The sequence below is a fragment of the Chlorocebus sabaeus genome, chromosome 14 (assembly GCF_047675955.1).
Source record: "Chlorocebus sabaeus isolate Y175 chromosome 14, mChlSab1.0.hap1, whole genome shotgun sequence".
Taxonomy (NCBI): domain Eukaryota; kingdom Metazoa; phylum Chordata; class Mammalia; order Primates; family Cercopithecidae; genus Chlorocebus; species Chlorocebus sabaeus.
In genome coordinates, this window is record NC_132917.1 from 38,451,822 (window position 1) to 38,471,385 (window position 19,564).

Consider the following 19,564-nt stretch of genomic DNA (forward strand, 5'->3'; position numbering starts at 1 on the left):
TCAGTTACTCGGGAGGCTGAGGCAGGAGAATCGCTTGAACCCGGGAGGCAGAGGTTGCAGTGAGATCATGCCATTGCACTCCAGCCTGGGCAACAAGAGTGAAACTACGTCTGAAAAAAAAAAAAAAAAAGAACAAAACATTAGATGAGAATGGTGGCGCGTGCTTATAATCTCAGCTACTCGGGAGGCAGAGGCACAGGCAGGAGAATCACTTGAGCCGGGGAGGCGGAGGTTGCAGTGAGCTGAGGTCGCGCCACTGCACTCCAGCCTGGGCGACTGAGTGGGACTCCGTCTCAAAAAACAAAAACAAAAACAAAAACCGTCTCTACTAAAAATACAAACATTGTCTGGGCTTGATGGTATGTCCCTGAAATCCCATCTGTTTGGGAGGCTGAGGCGGAAGAATCACTTGAACCCAGGAGGCAGAGATTGCACTGAGCCAAGATCGCGCCACTGCACTCTAGCTTGGGTGACACAGTGAGACTGTGTCTCAAAAAAAAAAAAAAAAGAGCAAGGAATCCTTTGTGCACTTCCCAGATTCTCTCGGTTGAACACTGGACACCCAGACACGCGGGATGGTATCACCTGGACCTCAGTGTCTCACTTGAGTGCTTCGTACCCAGGCACCCTGAGGCTGTATGTGAACTCAGAACTCCAGTCTTCAGACACCAGGAAGACTACATTTTTGAAGAGCAGTTCTGAGTTTAAGAAAAGAAATGGGGCCGGGTGCAGTTGTTCACACCTATAATCCCAGCCCTTTGGGAGGCCGAGGCTGGTGGTTCTCGAGGTCAGGAGTTCAAGACCAGCCTGGCCAATATGGTGAAACCCTGTGTCTACACAAAAATTAACTGGGTGTGATGGTGTGCGCCTGTATTCCCAGCTCCTCGGGAGGCTGAGGCAGCAGAATCGCTTGAACCCAGGAGGCAGAGGTTGCATTGAGCCAAGACTGCGCCATTGCACTCCAGCCTGGGCAACAGGCAGGGGGAAACTACGTCAAAAAAAAAAAAAAAAAAAAAAGAAAGAAAGAGAGAGAGAGAGAGAAAGGAAATGTCCTCTTTTACTCAGATAGATTTGTGTGTTCTCTCAGCATTTAGGAACCCACAAAAGCAGAACCAAATGTTTTAAATGACTGGCAACTGGGTCTTCTTTTACTTTTTAAATTATTTTAGTGGTAAGGTACAAGTTCCTGCTTTTTCTTAGCCTCTTAAGATTTCAGCCCTACTTTGCATGCTAATTCTCTCCCCTAATAACAGTAGAAGCCAAGTTCCTAAAATTGCCATTTGACCACATGAAAGGGAAAAATAATTATCACCCTAAAAGAGTATGTTAACCTCCTATCACTTGCATTTACCTTTAAAATATATGAGACAGCTCTGGGACTATAAGAAAACTTTTTAGGCCAGGCATGGTGGCTCACACCTGTAATCCCAGCACTTCGGGAGGCCACGGCCGGTGGATCACCTGAGGTCAGGAATTGGAGACTAGCCTGGCCAACGTGGTGAAACCCTGCCTCTACTAAAAATACAAAAATTAGCTGGGCGTAGTGGTGTGTGCCTGTAATCCCAGCTACTTGGGAGGCTGAGGCGGGAGCCTCCAGCCTGGGCGACAAGAGCAAAACTCTGTCTTTAAAAAAAAAAAAAAAAAAAAAAAAGCTTTTAAGAAGACTCAACTGTATCATTGTTTCAGGCTCTGAAACAGAGTCCTTTTCTCTTTCCTCTTCAAAAAGAAAGGGCTGGAGCGATTTGGCCTGCTACAGAGGAAACTGGGATTCTCTATTCTTGGTGCAAGGTTCTAGCACCTGGCTGTTACTTACTCCTGGGTGGGCCATAATTTTAAGAGGAAGTGGATCATCTTATCCTGGGGTTTTCCACCTGAGCTGCTCAGAACCTGTACTTGATTCAGCCAGAACAACTCTGGCTTTTATATATATGTTACTATATATTTATAAGTATATATTTTCCACTGTCCCTTGGAATCCACAGAAGACTGGTTCCAGGACCCCCTACTGATACTTAAATAATTGGACACTCTAGTTCGTTCTATAAAATGGTGCAGTATTTGCATATAATCTGAGCCCATACTCCCCTATATTCTATTTACTTATTTATTTATTTGAAGGTTGTTTTGTTTTCTCTTCCCCACCCTCTCCATATTTGTTTGTTTTTGAAGACAGTCTCATTCTGTCACCTATGCTGGAGTGCAGTGGTGCAATCATGGCTCACTATAGCCTTGACCTCCTGGGCTCAAGCAGTCCTCCTGCCTCAGCCTCCTAAATAGCTGAGACCACAGGCACACATCACTATGCCTGGCTAATTTTTTACTTGTATTTATTTATTTATTTTGGTAGAGATGGGGTCTCTGCATGTTTCCCAGGATCTGGGCTCCCATCTCCTTAACAAATTAAAATGAAGGTGGAGAGGGTAGAACCAGTGAGTGTTTGGGGAGGCTCTATATAAAGATGAAACTTGGGCATTTATCATCTTTGTTTTCTGTCTCCTCCCATCAGGAGAAGTTGCCCAGGTGCAAGGAACTGCATTCGACCTGAGAAAGCCAGTGGAGCTGGGAAAACACCTGCAGGACTTCCATCTCAATGGTTTTGACCACAATTTCTGTCTGAAGGGATCTAAAGAAAAGCATTTTTGTGCAAGGTTGGGTACTTTTCACTTCCTGAGTCTGTAAGGAAGAAAGAAATGACACCAACTCCTATCTTCCTCTGGGGCTTTTCCTCTGGCCACATCAGTGGCATTTACCGTGCTACAGGTGACCCAATACCACATCCCATATTTTCTCAAAGCTCCCATGGCACAGGTGAGCTCTGTAGAATGTATCCCCCTCCCGCTGCCTGCCATTACCCCTATGCCCCCTGCTCAGCACCCCTTCTCTCACTCTCTGCCTGTTCTTTAAGGCTCATTTTCTGTTAGAAGCCTTAACTCTTCCTAGCGTAAATCACCTCGGCCATCATTGAACTTCCAGAGGCTTTGTGTTTTCTTGATCTGTGACTTATGCCTGCCTACTCCATGGCCAGTTGGAGGCTAGGCATCTCCCGTGGCACTCACCGCCTCCAGCCTTGCCCGATAGACACTTGTGTGCACACTCTCGCCTTCTCACCAAATCCCAGCTCCTCATGTCATTTCATCTTTGTGAAGCCCTACCTCTACCCTAACACCTAATATCATCCTTGGCACTAGCAAATAATGAATAAATATTTGCGGAATTAACAGTTTGTTTTTTTTGTGAGACAGAGTCTTGCTCTGTCGCCCAGGCTGGAGTGTAGTGGCGCGATCTAGGTTTACTGCAACCTCCGCCTCCCGGGTTCAAGCGATTCTCCTGCCTCAGCCTCCTGAGTAGCTGGGATTACAGGCATGCGCCACCATGCCCAGCTGATTTTTGTATTTTTAGTAAAGGGGTTTCACAGTGTTGGTCAGGCTGGTCTTGAACTCTTGACCTTGTAATCCACCCGCCTCAGCCTCCCAAAGTGCTAGGATTACAGGGGTAAACCACTGCACCCGGCTCAACAGTTTTTAAATAAAGCAGAGAAAATGTCTCAAACCTAATAGTGACAGAAAAAAGATCAAAGGCCTTCTCCGGGCTGGGGGTGGTGGCTCACACCTGTAATCCCAGTACTTTGGGCGGCTGAGATGGGCGGATCACTTGAGATCAGGAGTTCGAGACCAGCCTGGCCAACATGGTGAAGCTCTGTCTCTACTAAAAATACAAAAATTAGCCGGGTGTGGTGGCACGGGCCTATAGTCCCAGCTACTCGGGAGGCTGAAGCAGGAGGATTGCTTGAACCAGGGAGATGGAGGTTGCAGTGAGTGGAGATCGCACCACTGCACTCCAGCCTAGGTGACAGAGCAAGACTCTGTCCCAAAAAAAAAAAAAAAAAAAAAATCCCTTCCCTGACTCCGAGCCCCAGTACAAGGTCCCAGCAGTGTTCCTGCAGCTCCACCCCACTTTCCTCCTCTGTGCTCTTACTCACATTCCTCTCCCCACCCCGGGAGACCCTCCTGCTCTCTCCCCATTTACCCAAATCCTAGCCCTCCTTCTCCAAGCATCTTTCTCAGAACCTCTTGGTTAACTGCCTGTGGTGGGGATGTTTCAACTATTTCATGCATGTGTTTTGCCTCTCAGTGAAACTATAAGACCCAGGCCTGTTTTAATCTATATCCCTTCAACACCAAGTGCAGGACCAGGCAGGAAACTCCCCACTGTAGAGGCCTGGATTTTTATGTTTTATTTTGCTTTGTTTGGTTTTTGAGACAGGGTCTTGCTTCATCACCTAGGCTGGAGTGCAGTGGCGAGACCGCAACTCACCTGCAACCTCAATCTCCCAGGCTCAAGCAATCCTCCCACCTCAGCCTCCCAAGGACCATGCGCCTAGCTAGGTTTTTTAATCATTTATTTTTGTAGAGATAAAGTCTCACTATGTTTCCAGGGGTGGTCCCAAATTCCTGAGTTCAAGCAATCCTCCTGCCTTAGCCTCCCAGAGTGCTGGGATTATAGGCTCCACCATGTTTGGCCAAGGCCTGATTTAAAAAAAAAAAAAAAAAAGAACGCAGTGAATCTAGTGAAAACCCACAGCAGGACTGTTATGAGGGGAGACCTAACTAAAAAACAGCCTGCTTAAGTCCCAGGGAAGGGAACAGTTTAATTTAGAAAAGCTTCTCTTCACTTTCATGAGACAAGGCTGGTGGTTTTGCCAGGTCAAGCAGAGAGCCCCAATTCTTTATGAAAAAGAATCTCAGTAGGGCATGGTGGCTCACACCTGTCATTCCAGAACTTTGGGAGGCTCAGGCGAGTGGATCACCTGAAGTCAGGAGTTCAAGACCAGCATGGCCAACATGGTGAAACCCCGTCTCTACTAAAAATATAAAAATTAGCCAGGCGTGATGGTGGGCACCTATAATCCCAGCTACTCAGGAGGCTGAGGCAGGAGAATCGCTTGAACCCGGGGGGCGGAAGTTGCAGTGAGTCGAGATCGCACCACTGCACTCCAGGCTAGGCAATAGAGCAAAACTCCGTCTCAAAAAGAAAATAATCTCAGGCTGGGCGCAGTGGCTCTCATGCCTGTAATCCCAGCACTTTGGGAGGCTGAGGTGGTCAGATCACCTGAGATCAGTAGTTCAAGACCAGCTGGGCCAACATGGTGAAACCCCATCAATACTACAAGTACAAAAAAAATCAGCTGGACGTGGTGGCGGGCACCTGTAATCCCAGCGACTCTAGAGGCTGAGGCAGGAGAATCGCTTGAACCATGGGGGCAGGAGTTGCAGTGAGTCAAGATCACACCACTGCACTCTACCCTGGGCGACAGAGCCAGACTCCATCTCAAAACAAACAAACAAACAAAGACACAACAAGTAGCTGGACGTGGTGGTGTGCACCTGCAGTCCCAGCTACTGGGGAGCTGAGGTGGGAGAATTGATTGAGCCCGGGAGGCTGAGGTTGCAGTGAGCCGAGGTCATGCCACTGCACTCCAGCCTGGACAATAGAGCAAGACTCTATTTCAAAAAAAAAGAATCTCAGCCTCTCCAGGACATTCTTCTCTCCAACCTGGCTGCTGCCTTCCTCCTTACTCCCCAGCTGGCAGGAGTGAGTCTGTTTTGTGATGCCCCCAAGAAGCCAAGATCAGAGTGAGACGTTGCTACTGAGGATCCTGAAATCTACCGGCTCATGCCTTGCTTTTGAGACTGGAAGAATTTTCCATCATGTTCTTCCTACCTTCATCTCCTCCTTATATCTGGTCCCTGCTCTGTGGCTGGGTCTGATTCCTGTCTCAAAGCTGCTTCCCAGCTTCTACTCCTCCCCACCTGCTTTTCTGCCCTGGACCCATGTGGTTTGTGTTTCTTACCAGGGTGCATCATGCTGCAAGCGGGCGGGTACTAGAAGTATACACCACCCAGCCCGGGGTCCAGTTTTACACGGGCAACTTCCTGGATGGCACATTAAAGGGCAAGAACGGAGCTGTCTATCCCAAGCACTCTGGTTTCTGCCTGGAGACTCAGAACTGGCCTGACGCAGTCAATCAGGTAATGCCACAGGCTGGCTTGTCGGAGTGGAGTTGTGTCCAAGGTCACACTATACGACCGAGTTCACTACACTCGGATCAGGTTGTATGATTCAAAAGTTCATGCTTTGTTTGTTAGGTTGTTTTTTGAGACAGAGTCTCATTCTTGTCGCCCAGGCTGCAATGCAGTGGCGTGATCTCAGCTCACTGCAACCTCCGTCTCCTGGGTCCAAGCGATTCTCCTGCCCCAGCCTTCCAAGTAGCTGGGATTACAGGCACCTACCACCATGCCTGGTTAATTTTTGTATTTTTAGTAGAGATAGGGTTTCACCACATTGGTCAGGCTGGTCTCAAACTCCTGACCTCAAGTGATCCACCTGCTTTGGCCTCCCAAAGTGCTAGGATTACAGGCATGAGCCACTGTGCCCAGCTCAAAAGTTCATGCTTATTCTCTTCTCCAAGTCACAGAAACCCACAGCCAAGCTACTGACATGGGCTTCACATGGTTTTAAGAACGCTCAAAGCCTTTATCCTGTTTGTTTCTCCTTACCAATACCTTCTCGTTTTCTGCAGCCACACTTAAGGAGAGCTTCCATATCGTCTCCTCCTATGTGCTCCCTCATAACTTTCTTTTCTGGTTGTTACCTAAAGCAGTACTCCTGAAAGTGCCAGCCCACAATAAGAAGCTTGCACCTTGGGCTGGGCAAGGTGGCTCATGCCTGTAATCCCAGCACTTTGGGAGGCTGAGGCGGGAGGATTGCTTGAACCTGAGATTGAGGCTAACCTGGGGAACACAGGGAGACCTCATCTTTACGGATTATTAGAAAAATTAGCCGGGTGTGGTGGTGCACACCTGTGGCCCCAGCTACTTGGGAGGCTGAGGTGGGAAGATCACCTGAGCCTGGGAGGTCAAGGCTGCAGTGAGCCATGATCACACCACTGCACTCTGGCCTGTGCAACAGAATGAGACCCTGTCTTTAAAAAAAAAAAAAAAAAAAAAAAAAAAGGGCCAGGTGCGGTGGCTCACACCTGTAATCCCAGCACTTTGAGAGGCTGAGGCAGACGTATCACTTGAGGTCAGGAGTTCACGACCAGTCTGGTCAACATGACAAAACCTTGTCTCTAGTAAAAATACAAAAATTAGCTGGGCATGGTGGCAGGTGCCTGTGATCCCAGCGACTCAGGAGGCTGAGGCAGGAGAATCGCTTGAACCCAGGAAGCAGGGTTTGCAGTTAGCTGAGATTGTTCCATTGCACTCCAGCCTGGGCAACAGAAGTGAGACTTCATCCCAAAAAAAAGCTTACACCTTGCACCGGATTATAGATCAATACACTGCTTCCCTTCATCAGGAAAGCCTTCGTTTAACAAAGTGTGCTTTTTTTCACTCTGATTAAACTTCTTTATCTCACCATGAACCAATCATAAACAGTTCCCGCACTGGCAGCCCTCCACGGAGCACTGGTCTAGAGGACTGTCCAGAAGCACACCCGAATGGTTAATGTTGCAGCCTGTGGTGTCAAACGTCACCTGTGTTGCTTCCCCCTTCACAGCCCCACTTCCCTCCTGTGCTGCTGAGGCCTGGTGAGGAGTATGACCACACCACCTGGTTCAAGTTTTCTGTGGCTTAAGAAAGTGTGAAGATATGATCCAGTCCAGGGCTAGGCTCAGCCGCCTGTCTCCTGTCCAGAAAAGAGGTGAAGATTAAGAAGCTTTCAGAATGATTCTATGGATTAAAATCATACAAATGGTGGCTGTCATGAGAATCAGTCTGGGTATTGATTTCCTTTTCCAGTGACTGTCTCTAGGCCATGTCTAATGACCAGCTCGATTCCCTGTGCAGTTCAGAGGGCAAGTGAACCCAACCAACGATGTCGTCATCTAAGCCCTGATCCTAGCCAGGGACTCCCACGCTGCTGTTGGCTCCATCTCTCCACGCTGCCTCTTTCAACTTTTCGCCCTTCCTTTCTTTAAAGCTATTCTCGCATTGCTTTTGTTTCCTCCTCCTTCACCTCCAACCGCTGTCAGCAGCACTCCGGAGTTTTCAAATGTCACATTAGCTCACCCTGCATGCTGGGAGATGGACCTGTCTCTATACAGCAGTAGATGATTGATAAGTGAGGAAACTGAGACTTAGAGAGGTTGAAGACCAACAAGCTAATAAATAAAAAGTTGAGGCTGGGCACGGTGGCTCATGCCTGTAATCCCAGCACACTTTGGAAGGCCAAGGCAGGCGGATCACGAGGTCAGGAGATTGAGACCATCCTGGCTAACACGGTGAAACCCCATCTCTACAAAAAATATTAGCCGGGTGTGGTGGCACACGCCTGTAGTCCCAGCTACTTGGGAGGCTGAAGCAGGAGAATTGCTTGAACCTGGGAGGTGGAGGTTGCAGTGAGCCAAGATCGTGACATTGCACTGGGCAACAGAGCAAAACTCCATCTCACAAAAAAGAGAGAGAGAGAGAAAAAACAGCTCTGTCTGTCTCTAGGGAGAGGGAGGGGACTTCCGAGAGGAAAAGGCCTGCAAGAGCCTTTGGGTTGACTGAGAAAGCACAGCCAGGCCAATGCTTGGGAAGAAAGGCAGGCAAGCACTGGAGACAGGAGATACTAGGGTGAAGAGAGAGCCTTGCCTTTCACAGCACAGTGAGGATGACATTGCACCAGGGACAGAGGTTGTGTTATATGACAAGGCTGGGGGATCCTTCTTTCCTAGACAATCAAAGCATCGGTGATGGGTTTTGGTTGGTGATTTTGAAAAAAAAAAGTATGTTATACTAATATATACTGTACTGAATTGAAATAAAACCAAAATCTGCATCTTCAAAAGACTTGTTCCTTTACTCAGCTTTAAGTCTCTCAGGCGTGGACCTTTGGGAAATGGACCGAGAATATGGGTGTGTTCTGGATTCTACGTTGCCCTGCAGTGGGAGCCCCGGCATTTTCCTGCCTAACAGTTAGGAAAGCTATCTCAGTGGAAGTTGCTTTCCATACTTCCTCTTTCTTTGTAACCGATAATAAACCAAAGATCTTGTTTATTTTTCAATTCATTTCGGCATGGATTTTCTGAGCACCTGCTCTGTACACAGCCCTCTGCTGGGTCTGTGAAGGGGTTCGAGTCAGGTGTGATGCTGCCCACGACAGCCCGTCAGGTGGGGCAACGTACTCAGGTGTCTTCTCACTGGTGAGGTTAACTTTGGTGACTTGAGGCTGCCTGCAGGTCTCTCCACTCTTAAAGTTACCAATGTATACATTAGCCAAGAGGCCTCAGAGATGAACTGTTAAGCTGACTGCAACCCAGCTACCAATTTGATTAAACTGTTCGATGCAGGGTTCTCATACTCTGGGTGCCAGCAATCATTTAGGAAATCCCAGAGAAGAGAATGAACGTTTTCTTATTCACAAGTGCAGGGTTGCCAGTTGCCCCTGCTTTCTGTATCCTGACCAAAAGTCACAGAGTGCCTTGACCTCTGTCCCCTAGCCAGCTGCAGGTTTTTCCCAGCAGGCTTGACAGCTGCAGGTTTTTCCCAGCAGGCTTGAACCCAAACCGGGCCTTGAACATTCCCAGGCACTGATAAAGCTATCTAGGTTGTTCCCTAAAACACTAAAAGAAACTGGCACTGGGCCGGGCATGGTGGCTCACGCCTGTAATCCCAGCACTTTGGGAGGCCGAGGCGGGTGGGTCACCTGAGGTCAGGCATTCAAGACCAGCCTGGCCAGCATGGTGAAATCCCATCTCAACTGAAAAAAAAATACAAAAAAATTAGCTGGGCATGGTGGCAGGTGCCTGTAATCTTAGCTAGTCAGGAGGCTGAGACAGGAGAGTTGCTTGAGCTCGGGAGGTGGAGGTTGCAGTGAGCCAAAATTGCGTCACTGCACTCCAGCCTGGGTGACAGAGCGAGACTCTGTCTCAAAAAAAAAAAAAAAAAAAGAAAAAGAAAAAAAGAAACTGGCTCTGGCCCTGAGCCAAATTCCTTAAACTGTCAGAAAAACTCCCTCACTGCTGACATACCTGGGCAGAACACCGCTTTTCTCTCTCAGAGATTGCTGCAGCACTCTGTAAGGAAGTTCCTCTAATACATGCTTTGGATTGATCACCCTGGCGCTTAGAGCTTCTTTCTTTGGAATCCCAGCCGGCCCTATCTCGAGACAGCTTGGAGCACTCCCTGGTGGGGTCTCCCCTGCCGCCACTATGGGGACGATTCCAGCCCTGGATCCACTGAGACAAAACAAAGAAGTGTAACAACTACAAATTAGTTCTTAGTGTAACGGCCTCTAGGTTTGAGAATGCCAAATTAATTAATTTATTATTAATTAATTAGCCAAATGCTTTGTTTTCTTCTGTCCAAAAAGAGTATTGTTTTTATAAGAAGCCAAGTCTCCAGGAGTCCAAGTAAGGATACTCATCGCCTGTGGGGCAGCTCAAATAAGTTACTGGCACTTAAATTAATGGTGTTTATAAAAGCAAGTAAAAAGGCGGCCAGACGCAGTGGCTCACGTCTGTACTCCCAGCACTTTCGGAGGCCGAGGCGGGCGAATCACTCGAGGTCAGGAGTTCAAGACCAGTCTGGCCAAGCTGGTGAAACCCCGTCTCTACTAAAAATACAAAAAAATTAGTTGGGCGTGGTGGCATGCGCCTGTAATTCCAGCTACTCAGGAGGCTGAGAGAGGGGAATTGCTTGAACCAGGGAGGCAGAGGTTGTAGTGAGCTGAGATCTCGCTACTGCACTCCAGCCTGGGCAACAGAGTGAGACTCGTCTTAAAAAAAAAAAAAAAAAAAAAGGCTACATTTGTCACACCATGCATCTGAGGGAAGCAAAAATTTGGAGAAACTCTTTTTGTGGCAGCAACCAATCTGTCCTTTTTCATGAAACACACGAGAACTTTGCTTGAGAAGCCCTTCCATGTGCTTATAAGACATAGATTGTGACGTGTGACAGCATGTGAGCATAACTGTGTGATTTTATTTATTTATTTATTTATTTTATTTTATTTTATTTTTTGAGACGGAGTCTCACTCTGTCACCCAGACTGGAGTGCAGTGGCCGGATCTCAGCTCACTGCAAGCTCCGCCTCCCAGGTTTATGCCATTCTCCTGCCTCAGCCTCCGGAGTAGCTGGGACTACAGGCGCCTGCCACCTCGCCCGGCTAGTTTTTTGTATTTTTTAGTAGAGACGGGGTTTCACCGTGTTAGCCAGGATGGTCTCGATCTCCTGACCTTGTGATCCGCCCATCTCGGCCTCCCAAAGTGCTGGGATTACAGGCTTGAGCCACCGCGCCCGGCCAACTGTGTGATTTTACAAAATCTCTGAAGGCCCCAGCAAGAAATAAAATTTTAGAAGGTGCTTGGTGCAGTGGCTCATGCCTGTAATCCCAGCACTCTGGGAGGCTGAGGTGGGTGGATCACTAGGTCAGGAGTTTAAGATCAGCCTGGCCAAGATGGTGAAACCCCGTCTCTGCTAAAACCACAAAACTTCGCCAGGCGTGGTGGTGGGTGCCTGTAATCCCAGCTACTTGGGAGGCTGAGGCAAAGAATTGCTTGAGCCTGGGAGGCGGAGGTTGCAGTAAGCCTAGATTGCACCACTGCACTCCAGCTTGGGTTACAGAGCGAGACTCTGTCTCAAAAAAAAAAAAAAAAAAAAGTACAAGGTAAGATGTAATATTAAAATAATCGCACAAACATTGCTGTAAAGATTAAGATGTCATGCTGTGGAGGTGGAACTGGAGTTTACAGAAAGCAGAACATGAAAAAAATGCAGGACTACCAGCACAGGGCAGGAAGGAAGCCCGGCATGTGTCCTGGTCCCTGGCCAGTTCCCATTTTCACTCTTAACCATTTTAAGCAATTGGATCACCAGTTTTCAAGAGGCTGTTTGGACAGGAGTACAGTCCTTTTCCAATCAAGGCATTTCCTGCGTAACTCAGTTACGCAGGTCATCGTTAAAGTCTCAGATGCTTTGGGCAGCACTTCCAGCTATAGTCAGGCAAGGACGTCAGCAAATCCTCTCCTTATTATAGTTCAAGCAATTAAAATGCTGAAAACATTTGGCAAAACATTTTTTTTGTTTGTTTAGAGATGGGGGTCTTGCTATGTTGCCCAGGTTGGTCTTGAATTCCTGCCCTCAAGCAATCCCCCCTCCAGCCTCAGCCTCCTAAGTACCTGCAACTATAAGCACACACCACTACTCCCGGCTCAAAACAATTTTGGTGCTCTGGAAACAGACATAAAACCTTCCAGTCTGAGATATGTTGTCTGAAAAACTACTGAGCTTTGAGTAGGAATAGTGGGAGTCTGTAGTGTTCTTGCCTGGGGCTGTTCCCATCCCCCTCACTCCTCCAACTCAGTAATTATGAAGGTTCTGTGGAGGACGAGCAAGGAGCTGTGGTTGAAAGAGGGTTCACTCCTTTTGGAGGTGTGAGTGGCAGCCATATCCAAATCATCGTCAATAGAAGTAACGATCCCAGTGCTGTGCAGGCAGGAAGGGCCTATGGCTCTACTGGCCTGAGGTTGCAGTCGTGGCTGCAGCAAGCAGATTTTTGGCTGATCGGAGGCTGGGTGCATGTGCAACAAAGATGAAGGGCTCAACAAAAAGTAAAACTCAGGATAAACTTGAAAGCAGCCTGAATATTAAAATTACTCACCTGCCTACACACAGACCCATCAGCAGAGGGCAGAAGTCTGACTGGTTGAGGTATCCGCACAAACTCTCCAGAAAGTGGCTGCCCCCTAAGCTGTGCAGACACAAGGCAACCCCCTAGAATTTTAAAATAAGCCTAAGAAGCTGGACATAGTGGTTCGTGCCTGTAGCCCCAGCTACTCAGGAGGCTGAGACAGAAGGGTTGCTTGAGCCCAGTGTACTACGGCTATAGTGTACTATGATCCCACCTGTGAATAGCCAACTACACTCCAGCCTGGAAAACATAGGGAGACTCTGTCTTAAAAGATAAACACAAGAATGTTGGCGGGGGGGAACCTGGAGATTATAAAAAGGAATCAAGTAGGCTGGGCCTGGTGGCTCACACCTGTAATCCCAGCACTTTGGGAGCCCGAGGCAGGCGGATCACCTGAGGCCAGCAGTTTGAGACCAGCCTGGCCAACATGGCAAAGCTCAATCTCTACTAAAACTACAAAAATTAGCCAGGTGTGGTGGCGCACACCTGTAATCCCAGACACTTGGGAGGCTGAGCCAGGAGAATCGCTTGAACCTGGGAGGCGATCTCAGTGAGCTGAGATCGCGCCACTGCACTCCATCCTGGGTGACAGAGTGAGACACTACCTCAAAAAAAAAAAAAAGGGAGGTGGGGCATCAAGTGAAGAGTTTGTTGAAAACAGTACAATAATGCATGAAAAGTTAACTAGAGAGGCCAGGCACAATGGCTCACACCTGTAATCCCAGCACTTTGGGAGGCTGAGGCAGGCGGATCACTTGAGGACAGTAGTTCAAGTGAAACTTGGTCAACCTAGTGAAACTCCATCTCTACTAATACAAAAATTGGCCAGATGTCACCACATGCCTGTGCCTGTAATACTGGGAGGCTGAGGCACAAGAATCACTTGAACCCAGGAGGCAGAGGTTGCAGTGAGCCAAGATCATGCCACTACACTCCAGCCTGGGTGACACAGTGAAACTGTGTCTCAAAAAAAAAAAAAAAAAAAGTTAACTAGAGAGACTCAGAAGTAGATTTGAGACAGCAAAAGAAAAAGTGAACTTGAAGGTAGAGTAATAGGAATTATTCAATCTGAAAAACAGAAGAGATTGAAGAAAACTGAACAGAACCTCAGAGACCTGTGAGAAAATAGGCACATGAGTGTATGTGTAATGGGAGTCCAAAGAGAGGGATAGAAAAAATAATGGCAAAAAACTTCCAAATTTGATGAAAACCATTAATCTATAAATCTAAGAAGCTCAACAAACTTCAAGATAGTGATTCCCATCTAGGTACATCAAACTGTTGACACATTTAAACTGTTGAATGTCAAAAGCAAACAAAATTTGAAAGCGGCAAGAGAAAAATGACTCCTCACTATAGGGGACCACCAGCACCAGTTACAATGAACAGCTGACTTCTCATCTGGAACAATGGAGTCCAGAATGCAGTGGAATGACATGGTCAAAGTGCTTCAAAACCAGAGATTCAATTATCACCCAGAACTATCCTTCAAAAGCAAAGGTGAAATAAAGACTAGAGAATTCACTGCTAGCAACCCTGCCTTATGAGAAATACTGGAGGAAGTCCTTCATACTGAAATTACACCAGAATCAATGGAAATAAAGATCAGAAATAGTAAATATATGGATTAAAAAGAAAGATGCTGTAATTTTTCATTTATTCTCTTAAAAGATGTAAGATTGGCTGAGCATGGTGGCTCACACCTGTAATCCCAGCACTTTGGGAGGGTGAGGAAGGCGGATCACAAGGTCAAGAGATCGAGACCATCCTGGCTAACATGGTGAAACCCTGTCTCTACTAAAAATACAAAAATTAGCTGGGCATGGTGGCATGCGCCTGTAGTCCCAGCTACTCGAGAGGCTGAGGCAGGAGAATCACCTGAATCCAGGAGGCAGAGGTTGCAGTGAGCTAAGATCGTGCCACTGCACTCCAGCCTGGCAATAGAGTAAGACTCCATCTCAAAGAAAAAAAAAAAAAAAAAAGACATAAGATTGCATAAAGCAATAATTATAACACAGTATCGAGTTTAGAATACATAAAAACAGCATAAAGGAGGGAAGAGTAAAAGGAAATAGCATTGGAGTATAATTTCTAATTTTACCAGAATATTAATCAGAACTACATTGTGATAAATTAAGATTCAACCACTAACTAAAAAATAGTTTTAAAAAATCAAGAGGAATTAAGTAACACATTTATCTTAATTTTTTATACTAAAAAAAATATTTAGGTCAGGTGTGGTGGCTCATGCCTATAATCCCAGCACTTTGGGAGGCTGAAGCGGGAGGATCACCTGAGGTCAGGGGTTTGAAACCAGCCTGGCCAACGTGGCGATACCCCGTCTCTACTAAAAATACAAAATTAGCCAGGCATGGTGGTGCATGCCTGAATCCCAGCTACTTGGGAGTCTGAGGCAGGATAAATTGCTTGAATTTGGGAGGCGGAGGAGGTTGCAGTGAGCCAAGATCATGCCACTGCACTGCAGCCTGGGCGGCTGAGCGAGACTCCATCTCCAAAACAAAACAAAAACAAAAAACAAAACCAAAAAAACCCACACACACACAAAACCCTGTCCTCCTTCAGGGCCCTGCCAGGGCTTTACTTCTTTGTGACAGAGTGTAGGGAAGTTTAGGTCATCAGAGAGACCTGGTAAATTCTTCTTCAAAATTCCTTAATAGAGGGCCAGGCGTGGTGGCTCACACCTGTACAATCCCAGCACTTTGGGAGGCCGAGGCAGGTGGATCATCTGAGGTCGGGAGTTTGAGACCAGCCTGATCAACATGGAGAAACCCCGTCTCTACTAAAAATACAAAATTAGCCGGGCGTGGTGACACATGCCTGTAATCCCAACTACTCAGGAGGCTGAGGCAGGAAAAAAGGTCAAACCCAGGAGGCGAAGGTTGCAGTGGGCAGAAATCACGCCATTGCACTCCAGCCTGGACAACAAGAGCAAAACTCTTGTCTCAAAAAGAAAAAAAAAACAAAATTTCTGAATAGAACGTTAACTTTTTTTAAAAGATGATTATTTCCTTGAGCACAGTGACCTCTACTGGTACTAATATAAATTAAAATGCAGTTTCTGTTTTTTTCAGTTTTGTTTCCAGCATGGGATCATTTGGAGACAGAGAAACCTAGAGGACACATAGTAGAATCCTTCTTTGAAGCACGTGTGAGTGCTGCTACTTCCTTATTATAATAGAATAAACCAAGCCCATCTTCAATAACAAAAACCACTTCCAGAGCAGTGGTTTTCAATTCTGGTTGCATATTAGAACCAAGGGAGAGGTGAGGCACTGTGGCTCACACCTGTAATCCTAGCACATTAGGAGGCTGAGGGTGGTGGAATGCTTGAGCCCAGGAGTTCAAGACCCACCTAAGCAACATGGCGAAACCCCATCTTTAAAAAAAAAAAAATGCAAAAATTAGCTGGCATGGTGGCACGTGCCTGTAGTCCCAGCTACTCGGGAGGCTGAGGCAGGAGGATCACCTGAGCTCAGGGAGTCAAGTGATCATGCCACTGCACTCCAGCCTGGGTGACAGATGCTTTCAGAAAAAAATCACCAGGTAAAATGTTTAGATTAATACCTAGGCTTCACCACCCTCAGTGATTCATTCATTCAAATGTCTTTAAGCACTCTGGGTGATTTTAGTCTGCAACTAGCAATCAGAACCACTGTCCTAGAGTAAAAGTTTTCCCTACTATGATCTCATTCACCAATTTTATGGTGTGTAAATGTGTTTGGCTAGAATTTGCCCCCTAGCTTCACAAAGCACTTCAAGGAATGAGTCCTGGAGAAGTCGGTCTTACCAGACCAAAAGTCTTATCTTAGTAAGGCCCTGGCAACCCTACAAATAATCTTGGTACCCAAGATCTCCAGGTAAAAATTGTTTTGAAAGTTGTAAAGTTGAAGACAAATGTCTAAACCAGGGGCTGGCAAATATTTTCTATAAAATGAAAAGGAGAGAGTAGATATTTTAGTCTTTGTGGCACTTTGTCACAACTACTCAACTCCACTACTGTTAGCACAAAAACAGTCACAGCCGATAAGCAAACAAGTCACGGCTGTTTCCATAAAACTTATAAACACTACAATTCAAACTTCACACAATTTACATGTCATAAAACGTGAACAATTTTTTTTCAACCACTTCAAAATGTAAAACTTGGCCGGGCATAGTGGCTCACGCCTGGAATCCCAGCACTTTGGGAGGCCAAAATGGGAGGATCACTTAAACCCAGGAGTCCAAGAATAGCCTGGACAACAAAGCCCGATCTCTACGAAAAATAAAAAATAAATAAATAAGCCCACTGTGGTGGTGCATGTCTGTAGTCTCAGCAACTCAGGAGACAGGTGGCAGAATCAACGAGCCCAGGAGTTCAGAGGCTGCAGTAAGCCAATGTACCAAGGCACTCCAGCATGTGCAAGAGTGAGAACCCGCCTCAAAAAAAAAAAAAATGTATGCTGAGGCCAGGCACGGCGGCTCACGCCTGTAATCCCAGCACTTTGGGAGGCCAAGGCGGACAGATGACCTAAAGTCAGAAGTTCAAGGCCAGCCTGTCCAACATGGCAAAACCCATTTCTACTAAAAGTACAAATTAGCAGGGCGTGGTGGTGGGCACCTGTAATCCCAGCTACTTGGGAGGCTGAAGCAGGAGAATCACTTGAACTCAGGAAGCAGAGGTTGCAGTGAGCGGAGATCACACCACTGCACTCCAGCCTGGGTGACAGAGCAAGACTCCATCTTAAAAAAGAAAAAAAAAATCTATGCTGAAAGAGCATTTTTCAACTTGAGATTGGTAAAAATCAAGTTTGATAGCCCATCAGGTAGGAATTGATTCAAGGAATCAGGTACTCCTATACACTGCCATGAAGGCAAACCAACAATACCCAGCAAAAATCATAATGCACATACCCTTTGACTCAGCAATTCCATTTCCGAGGATGATCTGGATAAGCATGTTCACCTGTCAGTGGTGTACACTGTACAGTTATTCACTGCAACACTTTTTTTTTTTTTTTGAGACGGAGTTTTTCTGTCGCCCAGGCTGGAGTACAGTGGTGCGATCGCAGCTCACTGCAATCGCTATTCAATCGGGTTCAAGCAATTCACCTGGCTCAGCCTCCCAAGTAGCTGGGGGATTACAGGTGTGAGCCACCACACCCGGCAAAAAAAAAATTTTTAATTAAAAAAAAAAAAAAATGATTCCTCATCAGTGCTAGGCTGTAAGTTTAGAAGGAATGAGTCTGGACCAGCACTTTTCAAATCAGTATCTATTTGGCAGTTCCAATCACAGAAAACAAGTGGGAGATGCACCAAAGCTTATTTTGAGATCAGTAACAGGGGTGCCAAGTTGCATGTGATGTAAGAGAGCCCAGACAGCCCTCTTCCCAAGGGTAGAATTTGTTTAAAACCATTTTTGCCCCTACCCCTCCTCCATACCCTTTTTAGCCTTTCAATGCTCATTTCTAGGACGCTGCTAGCTGCCCATCCTAAAGCTACAGGATTAATGCCTACTTTTGGCTGAGAGCTCCCACTTCCAAAAATTAAGTATCAGGATTATTTGTTCAATCTCTGCAGATTTATTGTTGAGTAAACTTATCTTTATATAATACAGAACAATTAAAGCTAACCAAGTGCAACAGATAAATAAGCCTGTCAATTATACACATAACTTTATACCAACCATAATTCAGCCAGTTGTCAAAATTCCAAAAACAAAGAATCCAAATAACTTCCAACATACTAGCAATCAAACTACCAAATAAACTTGATGCAGACCAGTATTCCCAAGTTGCAATGGTATCCAATGACTTTGCTGAAATGCATAAAATGGACAAGCCTAGGTATCTGTGCAACCAGCAGGGTTTTTTTTTTTTTTTTTTGTACCAAGGCTAGAGAATGCCTGGTAAAAGCTTGACCAGAAAACTCTCAAAAGTAACTGTTACTGCCCTACTATTCTTAATATATTTTAAATCTGAATAAAGAACCTACTGGCTATAACATTCTAAGGTCTACCAGATGCTACCAAAAAAAAAAAATTAGCTACATGGAGTGTTGCTAAATATAGCTGAGATTTACAAAACCACTTTAGTCTCATTGACATTTCTGATTGACATCTTTAATTACTTTGCACCAGCCTGGCAAAATAGAAGAATGTTGGTAGTTGGGAACTGCAAAACCTAGCTTGAAGATTACCAGGTCTTTGCTCAGAATAAGACAATCCATTTGAATACAGGAGTAGTATCTGGGCTGGAAAATTTTGCAAAGCTGGTTTACATGGTGTTTTGTCCTTATTTCAGACAATTCCTCAAACATGCATTTTTTTGGTATAAAACTGGTTATAACTAATGTAGAAAGCAAAGAAACGAAAGACCATTGAGTAGAATTCCCCCTATGTTGGGGAGTTCTAATTGACACTATGCCACCTAGTAGTAGCCTGAAAGCTGCAATTAGTATCAAGATCATCCAGAAATCAGTTTCTCCCTATTTGTCATACATTTAATCACTTTTGCTTAGTTCCTGTCATGCTCATTTACAGACAGATCAGCGGTCCCACTAGCCTGACCACTGATCATTAGTTTGACAATACCTACTAACACCAACTTCAAACGGATTAGCTAACTTAAGGATCTGTCATGATGCATTCATGCTATATTATAGGGGACTCAAGGTCATCTTACCCAAAGCTACAAGGGTAAAATTTAATTTTCAAAGTCCCTTAAGATCCTGGCCAAGTTTTATGTATAGAACAGTTAGTGATGTTCAAGACTTAACCAACACCTTTCAATTCTGAATGTAGGTCTGTATGAATAAGGTTAACAATTATAACGTCTGACTCTGAAATTCATCAAATTGAGAAGTGTTAATATTGAACACAAATCAAAAA

General features: G+C 45.9%; 1 protein-coding gene across 1 annotated transcript in view; it reads left to right on the top strand.

The window, feature by feature from the left end:
* Positions 1-8,832, top strand: part of GALM (galactose mutarotase) — a 72,641-nt gene extending 63,809 nt beyond the window's left edge. The window contains exons 5-7 of the mRNA XM_007970893.3: positions 2,507-2,648; positions 5,855-6,029; positions 7,558-8,832. Coding sequence (XP_007969084.3) covers positions 2,507-2,648; positions 5,855-6,029; positions 7,558-7,635 — 395 coding nt within the window. The 3' untranslated portion in view covers positions 7,636-8,832. The remainder of the gene's footprint in view (positions 1-2,506; positions 2,649-5,854; positions 6,030-7,557) is intronic.
* Positions 8,833-19,564: the final 10,732 nt, after the last annotated feature.